Source organism: Aegilops tauschii, chromosome 7 (genome assembly GCF_002575655.3).
Source record: "Aegilops tauschii subsp. strangulata cultivar AL8/78 chromosome 7, Aet v6.0, whole genome shotgun sequence".
Classification (NCBI taxonomy): domain Eukaryota; kingdom Viridiplantae; phylum Streptophyta; class Magnoliopsida; order Poales; family Poaceae; genus Aegilops; species Aegilops tauschii.
The window spans coordinates 234,957,462-234,968,990 of record NC_053041.3 but is presented as its reverse complement, the minus strand read 5'-3'; the positions used below and the strand labels follow the sequence as shown (position 1 = coordinate 234,968,990).

General features: G+C 45.5%; 2 protein-coding genes across 2 annotated transcripts; one reads left to right on the top strand and one right to left on the bottom strand.

Moving 5' to 3' along the window:
• Positions 1 to 2,555: 2,555 nt before the first annotated feature.
• Positions 2,556 to 7,429, top strand: LOC109757912 (uncharacterized). The gene is made up of 5 exons (XM_020316755.3): positions 2,556 to 3,081; positions 3,512 to 3,615; positions 4,125 to 4,301; positions 4,655 to 6,576; positions 6,920 to 7,429. The coding sequence occupies exons 1-5, from the start codon at positions 2,945 to 2,947 to the stop codon at positions 7,067 to 7,069; spliced, it is 2,490 nt and encodes an 829-aa protein (XP_020172344.1). The 5' UTR covers positions 2,556 to 2,944; the 3' UTR covers positions 7,070 to 7,429.
• Positions 7,430 to 8,787: 1,358 nt separating this feature from the next.
• Positions 8,788 to 11,048, bottom strand: LOC109757914 (transcription termination factor MTEF18, mitochondrial). The gene has a single exon (XM_020316757.4). It carries the CDS (start codon positions 10,729 to 10,731, stop codon positions 8,836 to 8,838), a length of 1,896 nt encoding a protein of 631 aa, XP_020172346.1. The 5' UTR covers positions 10,732 to 11,048; the 3' UTR covers positions 8,788 to 8,835.
• Positions 11,049 to 11,529: the final 481 nt, after the last annotated feature.

Genomic DNA, 11,529 nt, shown 5'->3' with positions numbered 1-11,529 from the left:
AAGTTGAACGCCCGTTGGAACTGTTGGAGAACTTGAGTCAAACATCAGGGCTACTAGAATAGCAAGTCAATGGTTTTTCGTGAGAGAAAAAGGTAGGAACTTTCCTATCATTGCCAATTTTGACAGGCTACTGGTTCTCAAATCTCAAAAAACAAAAAGAAAAGAAATTGACAGGTTACTATCTTAGCGATACAACTGATTTGCATGCGTGCGTGTGTATCCATTTGCAATGAACGCGGGGATTGGTAGGAGTGCAATCCGTCTCCGAAACAAAAATGATGAGAGTCTAGACTCTAAGATAGAGGCTGAGGAGGGGAGGAAAAAAACGCGGCGATGATCCAAACACGTCCTTTTTCCGTTTGCAACTGGAACCAAAAACGGCCTCCTCCTCCACACAACAGCAACCCGCGAGAGCGAACGCAGCAACCCGGTGGCGTGACCGAGGCGTGGAACGCATGGTCCATGCATGGCGATGAGCCAGCGTGCAGCCAGCGGCCGATCGAGCAGGGCCACTGCCATGTCATCCTATCCGTGAGGCCCAAGGAAAATGCGCCGGAGGGAACAGTGCTAATTATGAGCGGGAGATAGGAGCACGTATGCAGGATGGTGACTCTGCGAGCGTCGCCGTCGACGTGCTACGGCCGTGCTGGACCGGACGGAACGGAAACCTGCCGGAACTTGCTTCTCGTTTTGTCTCGAACTTTTCTTTGCTTGCGCTTGCGGTCTCAAGACAAGAGGATGGATAGGCGAGAGACGTGGCTCTTGTGGTCTATCTGACGGGGATGCGTACGTGTACACGGCACAGCTGGCCCGTGTGTGGGTCCGGGTCAATGGTACTACAGGCGGATCGGGTGGGTACGCAGGACAAAAACATTTATGAGAGCCAGCACCCGTACTTACTGTAGTTTAGACCAAAGCTGATATGCTCTCCTACATGACAGACTCTCGCCTGGCCTGATGAGCAGATTCGACTGGTTTACAGCGGATACCTGCAGTGCTCCAGCTAAGCTCCGGCTGCCAATGCCATGCGGTTATTTCCATTACTAGAACACAGAAATATCACAGGCACAGAACGAAATTCCAAATCCCTGCACTGCACATGCTCTGCTTCCTTTCTTCGATCGTTTCCATGGCATCGGACTTGCTTTTTCCATATAATAAAGCAGCAGGGCCGCCGTGTACGTAACAGACGTAGTGCTTGCTGTAATGGAGTTCCTGCACCAGGAATTCCATTCTCGATCGGCTGTTAGATTAACCAATTTGATTTGTCAATGTCACCAAGAGGTAGTAAAACACACGTCAACAACAACAGCTCTACTTGCCTCTGCAGCACGCGGGTTTTGTAATCCTAAACACTAGTAGTGCCTCCTAATTTGCTCCAACGTCGTCAGCTGCAGCAGCGACATGTAATACCCAATTAAGGGAGCCAATCATACCTTCAATCCTTATCCCCTACTCATGCAAGCAAGCATGTGTATTAGAAAAAAGAACATATATGGGTGAGTATGTTACCATAAGATTAAGAATTGGCTGTACTTCGTAGCAACTTCTCTTGTCATTTTCATAGGAAGGTGTTTTTAACATTGATAAACGGAGCTACATGATGTTCGACCCCTCTTCTATTTGCATATGCCATGACAAAATTACATGGTTTTCGTTTCAGGAATTACTAGAGTTGCTTCTAGAATTGTGAAAGAGCTTAAGACAACGATGAAGTGTATATTATCTCGTATGGTGCACGGTGGCACCACCAAGGCACAAGTAATGCACTTGACATGGTATAAAATGCGCTTCCACGATACATCTATCCTTGATGAATGAAATCTCTCTTTTGTGCATTCACACGTCTTTTTATTGCCTGTACTTTTTTTAACCATCCTTACACTCTTGTCGTGGCACCCGCCTCGCTCTCCCAGCTATCACACCTGGCGCTTCACTGCATCACCGGTTGTTAACCCTTCGACCAACCATTGCTCTAACAAACTTAGCATTATCATCTTACTTCACCTTTTTAAGGTGGTCCTCAAACCGTGAATGGCGCTACAATCGCCACTTTCCACTATGATTAGCATCCGGCGGACTAATTGATACATGTCAAATCATACTCAGCCGTAAACCTAAACGGCTAAACAAGGGTGCATCGATGAAACGAAACGACGAGTAAAGAGACAGGAATAGCGTGCAATGCTACAATCAGTTGCGGTATCCGTATGGCGTTCTCTTTCATTATTTAACCGTTCCATCAAAATAGACCACACAACAAAAGGTAGCAACGACGTCATCTTTGCTCCTTCCTCTCATCCATACATGCCCCCTTCACGGTTAGACACACCCACAAACATCCAAGCACCGATATTTCCTTTAAAACCGCATAAATATAATTTAAGAGAACTTCATTAAAGAACAAGAAAAAGCCAATAAGCCTAGCCACCTTGCCAATCACCACTCTCCTAGTCATCATCATCATCCATCACCTCTCTCTTACCATCTGCTCTGCCAATAGAGAACAAAATCCTCAACCTCTTCTATAGATTCTCTCTCCTGTTAAAATAAATAAATTAAAAAACTACTATAAACGAGAAAATAATAAGAGGGAGACTTTCCCTTCCTCTCCTCCGGCCTAACCCACCCCACCCCCTCTCCCTCTCCTCCAAGCATCCACCGTCCCGGCCAAATCAGCCCCCTCCCCCAGCTCAAGCAAGAGCGCCATTCCCGCGGATATAGAAGAGGAGAGGCGAATTCACCTCCCCCTGACCTCTCCGTCCCCCAAAATCCTCCGAAAACCTAATCCTTGTCCCCGGAAAGATCCTCCTTTTCTTGGTTTCCACTTTGCTACAGATAAACAAAGCTATATATAGCGTTTTGGCCACGTTTCTTGGCCTCCGCTGTGGGTTGTTGTTAATTCGAGGGAGTCCAATTCGCGTGCAACTGAAGGGGCCCGGCCATGGCGGAGGAGGAGAGGCGGCGGCGGTTCTCGAGTCTACGCAGCGTCCGGTGGCGGGTCGATCTCGGCATCCTGCCGGCGTCGCCGGAGGCCTCCGTCGAGGAGCTCCGCCGCGCTGCCGCCGATTCGCGGCGGAGGTGAGCCCGCCATCCTTGTTCCCGGGTGTTTGCTGGTGTTTTGTCTTCTTGCGGCAGGAATCTGCTCTGCTCTGTTTTTCCTGCTTAGCTGGCTCGGCGCTGTTATGGCTTTCATTTGATTCTTGCGCGGTCAGGTGTTGATTTCGTCCAGATGGTTGTGTTTGTTAGTAAATTACTGCAATCACCGGCTGCTAATGCATCTAATTTGGTTGTGGTCATATGAACATAGCTCGTCGATTGCTAGATTTCTGACTCTGTCGGTGTTATCTGCACATGGCCATGTGCCATGTTTGTTTCATGAGATGAAATTTCGGCGAGAGAGATTGGTGCTGTTACTGATCTATAAATGATTGGGGCAAATGAATTTTGCTCCTTGCTATTTCTTTCTACCTAAGGATGACATGTTTATTTTGTTTCATGCTTGTTGTAGGTATGTTAGTTTGAGGCGCCGTGTTCTGGTAGACCCTCATCTTCCAAAGGAGGAGGCTAGATCACCTAACCTCATCGTGGACAACCCGCTCTCTCAGAACCCAGGTATTTGATCCTAAACATGATCTTGTGAATTGTGATGATGACATGGTAAACAAATTACAAGGGTATCTTTGAACATGGATGACTTGTTATCTACTACAAACACTTGCGTGATCACTCACCATCACAGATTTGTACTGCAAAGTGTTTTCCTGAATTTCCGTGGGTTGTGATGCACTTCATTTATTAAACGATGAGTGGTGCTTGACAAGTGTTATGTAACACATTAAGATATAAATGCGTACTCTTTTTATTAATTTATTATTGTTCATAATTATTTATTAGGGCTCTTTTCTACTGGTATAATTACTGGTGTAGTAGCTATGCTAGTGCAGAGGGGGGATGAAACCAATTATTCAGAGTGTGAATAGCTTGCTCACACAAAATTGTGCACTTTTTCTATGATGATAATTGATATGTAACAAAAGCCTCCAAGTGTTGCTTGATACTTTGTGCGACATCTCTGATTCCAAGTTTCCATCTTGATATTTTCATTTAACTTTTTTCTGCAGAGAGTAGCTGGGGTCGGTTTTTCAGAGGGGCAGAGTTGGAGAAGACTGTGGACCAAGATTTGTCTCGCTTGTATCCCGAAGATGGTAGTTACTTCCAAACACCTACTTGCCAGGCCATGCTGCGTAGGATACTGTTAATGTGGTGTCTTCAGCATCCACAGTATGGTTACCGCCAAGGTAAGAAACTCCTTGCGCATGTAGAAGAAACAAAGTTCTCAAGTTGTTTCAAGGAATCTGGTTGGCTTTCTCTTTTCAACTGAGAACTTCATGGGTCTAAAATCATCTAGGGCTGTTAATCTTTGCACGAGACTAAGTTGGTAAAAATTACCATTTTATAAAACAAGAGTATAATATCTTAAGATGGCATTGTTGAAGCATATTAATTAGCTTTGAGATCTCTTAATAGCAATGCTGGGTAGCACTAAAGTATCTTTTGACTAAGTAGCATGGCCACTTCAGTATATCTTTTCATTTATATTTTCTTGTTTAATTGCTGAATATGGCCTGACATATGGCTCATCTTGACACAGGAATGCATGAGCTATTGGCTCCACTTGTGTATGTTCTTCAGGTCGACATTGATAAACTATCGCAAATACGAAAACTCCATGAAGACTGCTTCAATGATGATTTTGTTGGAGTACCTTTCCCAGATACTGATATGGTTTTTAGTTATAAACCTAGAAAGGACCCAAAGTGGCATTCAGGAACTGACAATGAAAATGATTCTGAAAGTGCCTCCAGAGCTAACAGTCTTGATGAGCTTGACTCAGATACAAAAGAAATAATTTTACTTAGTGATGCATATGGAGCTGAAGGTGAACTAGGCATTGTATTATCTGAAAGATTCATGGAGCATGATGCCTATGCCATTTTTGATGGTTTGATGGATGGGGGTGGCGGAGTGGTTCGCATGGCAGAATTTTACTCTCCATCCAGTGTTGGATCTAGCTCAAGTCTACCACCTGCTATTGAAGCCTCCTCAGCGTTATATCATTTGCTTTCCATTGTTGAGCCATCTCTTCATAACCATTTCATTGAGCTGAAAGTGGAACCTCAGTGGTTTGCACTTCGTTGGCTGAGGGTCTTGTTTGGACGAGAATTCGGCCTCAGTGATCTCTTAGTAATATGGGACAAAGTTTTCGCCTGTTCCAATAGTATGCTGCTAAATAGTGACGAGGAATATAGCTTTCGGATCTTGTGTTCAGATAGAGGGGCATTCATTGCAGCTATGGCAGTCTCTATGCTTCTTCATGTTAGATCGTCTCTGTTGGCTACCGAGACTGATGTCTCTTGTCTCCAGAGATTATTGAATTACCCGACGAATGTTGATGTGCAGAAGCTAATTGAGAAGGCCCAGTCCCTGCAGTCTACTGCCATTGATGCGAACACTTCATCCCCATCTGTCCTATTAAATAGGGATATCGGCGAGTATGACAGAGTTAACAGTATTCTCCCTATTTCAACTCCTCCGAGAACTCCATTGCATCCTTTATCCGAGAGTTACTGGGAAAAGCAGTGGAGAAATTTGCACACTGATGGGACATCTCCCAAGGAGACTGTGAAGGGTCATTCTTTCAGCAGAGAAATAAAGAAATCCTTGAGGCAGAAACTTGGTTTGTCTAGGACAGAGTCAGATCCTTCTCCAGTGAAAGCAATCAGTGTGAAAAGTGATGCTCGGAATTCAGCAAGGCGATGCCTTCTGAATACTTTGTCAGATAGTGTGGGGAGGTCTCATGAAATTGCAGGGAAAATTCAAGAAGATGAATTCCCTATTGTCTCAACTCACAAGGAGCCTCCAGTGAGTTCCGCAGAGCCTTCGCAACCAAGAGCAGCTGCTGAAAGTGTAACTGTAAGCCCACCGTGCCTGGCTAAACTCAGCCCTCTAGAAAATCCACTGGCTGTGCCAGCTGATGAGAGCACAACACAAATGACACAATGTGCAACAGAAGCTTGTTCTTCTAGCGGTGAGAACTCTCCAGTGTTCTATGCAGCCGTTGCTGGTAATGAGCATGAGAACATTCAAGATAACGATTCTGAGAGAAGTAGTGTCATTTCAATTTCGTATGGTGGTGACAATGACAGGGATGAAATACTGCAAGATGAGTCATCCAGCTGTAATCATGATGGCAGTAGTGTTCAAGATTCAGAAGCAGAAACTTCTGATAAAACTGCAGATCCAGATGGATCCTCTGAAAAAACTGTGGTTCCTAATGAAAGGAAGCCATTTATCAGTAAATTTCAGTGGCTGTTGAAGCTAGGGAGACCCTCAGGTGAAGGCAGCATCGAGAAGGGTAGCGGTGAGAAATCAGATGGTAAAGATGCTGTTGACGCATCCTGCTCCGAAGGGAATTCGAATAACCCGCGTGGTAACACAAAGTTGGCTGCTGGTGATAAGAAGGTGATGGGCACATTTAAGAATCTTGGACAAAGCATGCTCGAGAATATCCAGGTATATCATATGCAACATCCTTTTGTGATACTTTTTGGTAGTCCCTATCCTGATAAAAGTATTTGAATAATTTTCTACATCAAATGTTTGTGTCTTACCACTTGGTAGAATTGCTTGGCTTGCGTTCTGAAGTCATTAGTGAAATACTCCATCCGTATCAAAGTATAAGACATTTTTTGACACTGTCATATTGTCAAAAAACATCTTATATTTTGATAAAACACAATTGTTCTGTATCTTTATTTGCTAAACATGTATGGTGTAACTTGGATCATGCCTATCTATGCATCACTAGCAATGGATCATGCCTTCATCACTAACAATGGTTGCAATGTAATTATAGGTGATCGAGTCGGCGTTTCAGCAAGATCGCAGCCAGCCCGGCCCGATGGAGAACTTCTCAAACAACATCCTGGGCGGCAAAGGACAGGTGACCGCAACCGCAGCTCTGACCGAGCTCCGCAAGATCAGCAACTTGCTCAGCGAGATGTAGCCATCCATGTAAGGCGGCATACCCACAGGCCGTCTGTTCCTGCCCAACCCACCCCTCTCTAGCTCAGCAGTCGATGGCCTGCCTGGTGATAACAAGCGAGGTGCCTCGGCCATCTTGTCCACCGGTGCTCCTGCGCTGCTCCATATGTACATATAGGTTCCATTCGAGTCCATCATGTAACTAATTAAGGCACTTGTACGTACGTACCTAAGGAACTCCGATCAATCTAGGTGTCACCGCGACGACGAGGCAGTAGTTTACGTCTGTCAGCGTTAGAAGGATGTATTTTTTGATGGAAGAATTTTGTAAGATTAACTGGTCAAGGGGGGAATAAATGGAAGGAATAGTTCCATTGCTTCAGTTTTTCTTTCCTGTTGACGCATGTGCTGAAGATACTGTACCTGATTGGTCATCCTCAGTCAGGTTGGAACGGTCGGACTGCAATCCATCCCGGCGTGCCCTTGTCGGGGCATTATCATGAGCGGCGTGGTCCAACGGAGGAGGGAAACTACACTGCGATTTCCAATTCCAAGTGGCAGTGAGTCAGCAATCCTATTCCTATCCACCCACCTCCACAGCGATTGACCTTGACTACACAAGATAGCGCAGTTTCAGTTGGCTGCTGGCTGCTCAGATGCCACAAGCATCAAGGCTTTGAAGCTTTGCTAAACAGAATGAATGGTGCCCGCCCATTGCGAACATGCATTATTCTCTCTATTCCAAACATAAGGTGTATTAGTCTTTTCATAAAAGATTATAGAAAACTATGTGAACATCTCCAATACCAAATAAACAAAATATGAAAATATATCTCATGATGAATCTAGCGATACGTATTAGGCATTTTTGTTATACCTACTTTCTTCTATAAACTAGGCAAACAAAGAGCAGTTTGACTTCTGTAAAGTTAACACCCCCTATATTTTGGAACAGAGTATTTCTTTAGCGCGGAAAAGAAAGACACGTTGTTGTACAACATGGTGCAATCGTAAAAATCCATCCAAAAATACGACCACCGTGAATTCTACAAGAAAAACAAAACCACGCAAAAATATTTGCGTATCAATGAAACTTATTCATCATCTTTCAGTGCCGGGGTACATGTGATGGAAATGAGGTATACATGATCACTGCTGCGTTGCCTAGCACCAAAATTATGTTAACAGCATCTCTCTATACAAGAATCTGTTGACAGCAAATCCGAAACAAACTGAAAGCAGCGAACCTTTTTCTTCACCTTGAACCAGTTACATGCCACTAGCACCTACCAAGGACATTGGCCATTTCCAAAGATATAACAAGCTGAAAGTATCAAATACTCTCTCCGTCTCGAATTAGTTGTCTTAGTGTTAGATACATCCGTATCTAGACAAATCTAAGACGGCTAATTTGGGACGGAAGTAATACTTGACCATATCATACTGAAGCATCTATAATGTTTCCCTGCAGGCAGGAAAAGTGAAATAGATTCAGCACTACCACTGGGCGGGGAACAACTACTCTTTTTTTCTTTCCTCGAGTTGATCATCAAACTCTAAAATGTCAAGCTCTCAAAAACATGGTCCGATGGTTTACTGAATCTTTGGCCTGGAACAATCACCAGCACAAGCTAAAGTCAGTTCCTGCAGCAGAGAAGAAACACCATCCACACGACCACATTATGAAAGAGGACAGCTGATGTGCCTAATTATCAAAGAATAGCATTATGTGAGCAAATGTAGACAGTGAAAAAAGTTAATTCATCAAAGGCAAGGGTGCTAATGATCTCAACTACAAGGCATGTTTTTGTCCTTAGCTACTTCCCTCTTATAGTTTTCCCAAACTTCAGGTCCCATGGGATGCTTTTTCACAAAATAACTCATGAAACATTTGTCTGAGCAGGCTAGGATTGTGCTTAAAGCCAGCCGGGATGTAACCACCCCCCTTTCTAGCAGCCAATTGTACATGAAAATCCTGACTTTGGTTCTTTCCACGGTAAATGACAGGCAAGCAGGGAAAGCAACCAGATCACTCAGAGTATACCCTGAATGATTTATAAGGAAGGATATCTTTGACTCGAGCACATCAATCTTCTGGTTCAGAATCTGTGGAGCCAGCTTGATCATGTTTACTACCTCTTTTGGGTCCAACCCAGTATTGTTCACTAAGAACTCGTACCGATCTTGTAGTTCGTCACCTTTACCACGGAAGGTTTTGAGTGCCTTCTTCATATCTTCAGAGCCTTCAACAAATCCTATGCTTTTCAAGAATTTTATTCTCTCATTGAATGATGCTTCAAAGGGGTCAATTTTTGGTAGCTGGCTGACTTTTGACCCTAATGTGTAACTCATCAACAGTTTCGGGTCCTCCAGTATAATCTTGCGCAGGCGCCTCTTTCCCACATTGAGATTTGTAACAATGCTGTTTGGCATCTTCAATGGGGCAGAACCAAGGATTAATCCATGAGAAAGAACAAACTTGTTAACATCCTCATCGCTTATGCCAATCTCAGCTAAGAACAGCATTCCCCTCCGTAGGTTACTTGTGAAATCCTCGACCGACACATTTGGGAAGTCCATAAAAAGATCATACAGCTCTTTTTTTCCACATCCCGCTTTTAGCATCATGAGAACCGCTGTAAATAGCATCTTTCCTGAACCATCCAGCAAGAAATCTGGATTTTGCCTGACCAATTTACCAACAGCTTCCTTAGTAAATCCCAAGTTAACGAAGAACTGGGGAACTCGAACCATCTTTCTCCAATCATAAGACTTCCTAGCAGATAAGAACTGACTAATCCAGTCCCGCTGGATTCCAATGTCATCTAGCCACTCCAGGATCTTCAATTCCACATTAGGGTCACGAACCAATACAACAGGAGTAGCAATTACGAGCTTGATCACACTGGTCCTACTGAACCCAAGTTCCTCAAGGGCCTTCAGCTTAGATGCAAGCACACCATGGCCAAAACTAAAGACCTCCATAGCATCCCGGTATATCCTCCCTATCTTCCTGCGCGCAATGCCGTAATTGCAAAGCAGGCGGAAGTTGCCGAGCAACATCTCATCGTCCGTGAGAAACATGAGATCCCGAGGCAAGAACGCACTGCACTCGCTCGGTCTGAGGCCGATGCTCTCCAAGAAGGGCTCAAACTCGTTGACAGGATTGAACTGAAATAACCGCACCAGGGCCTTGCTGACCCTTTCATCCTTCATGTCCCTCTTCTTCACCTTGGACCTGAAGACCAGCTCGGTTCCCCCCTCCGGGGGCTCCTTGAGGGCGTCCTTCACCTCCTCCAGCAGCTTGCTCAGGTAAACAGGCGAGCGCTTGCTTATATGCTCGGCGTCGCTGAAGCACATGCCGCGCGTGACATGGAGGTACTCCATGAACGTCTTCTGCGCGGCGCGGACTTCCCGCCTCCTCTCCATTTGCCTGATCTTCCGATCCACTTCGTCCTCCTCCTCATCCACCAAGGTTTCCCCCTCGCTGTGGATGGGAGCAGCTGAATAGGGCCGCCGCTGAATCCCATGATCAGAAGCAACCCGATCCGATGCCGCGAATGATCCTTGGACATGCCGCCAGCTGGCAGCACAGCACGGCGGCACTCTGGAGGGTTTGTCGAGGGCACCAGGAGCCCACCGGAGCCGGGCTGCGCTTAATGCGGCGCGAAGGTGGTTGTTCATGGCGAAAACGAAGCAGCGAGAATCGCGCCAGCTTCAGGACCAAGCGGGGGAGGGCCGGAGGGGGCTCTGCTCCACGGCGTGCCGCTGACGCCTGCACGCGTCGCAGATTCCAGGGGGCCAAGACGACGTCGGAGGCTCAGACGAAACAGGGTCGCGCGGTAGCAGCCTGCGTCAGGGCGCAGGTCACGCGCGAGCAGCTGGAGGTCGGCGCGCAGCGGGACGAGCGGCTGCCATGACGGCGACGGCGACGGCGTCGAGGCGGCTGGGAGGACCTGGGGTTTGGGGGCTGCGGGGCGATGCGGCTGGCGCTTGGATGAAAGCCCAGAAAGGTCAGAGACTTGACGCTGATCCGTGTGTTATTGGGCCGGGCCGATCCGAAATGGAGCAGCTGTACAGTAAGTATGTTATAAGGCCGAAAAGGTTGACATATGGGGCCTAACTTGTTAGAAAGTACAACCCCACTCATATACATACCCGTATGTAAGACATGGAGTATTTGATCCGAGCTTATATACTCCCGTGTGAACAGTAAAATCCAAAAAAATAGTAAAAAGTTTCAAAAAAATCTGATTTTTTTGTGATTAACATTGATAAATTTTCTAACTGTATGCAAAATTTCAAGTTGAAATGACATTAGTGGTGGTCTGGGCCAAAATTTTTTTGATGGTCTAAAAAAACTATTGTTGGAAGCATTTTGGAGCATCGATTTTATAATTTTTGCCTAGACCTCCACGAATGTCATTTCGACTTGAAATTTTGCACGCAGTTAGAACATTCATCAATGTTCATATATATATA

Bases quoted from the DNA above. Each gene is read 5' to 3' on its own strand.
- LOC109757914 (XM_020316757.4), bottom strand. From the start codon at position 10,731: ATGAACAACCACCTTCGCGCCGCATTAAGCGCAGCCCGGCTCCGGTGG.
- LOC109757912 (XM_020316755.3), top strand. From the start codon at position 2,945: ATGGCGGAGGAGGAGAGGCGGCGGCGGTTCTCGAGTCTACGCAGCGTC. The intron at 4,302-4,654 runs GTAAGAAACTCC...ATCTTGACACAG, and splicing joins ACAGTATGGTTACCGCCAAG to GAATGCATGAGCTATTGGCT. The intron at 6,577-6,919 runs GTATATCATATG...ATGTAATTATAG, and splicing joins GCATGCTCGAGAATATCCAG to GTGATCGAGTCGGCGTTTCA.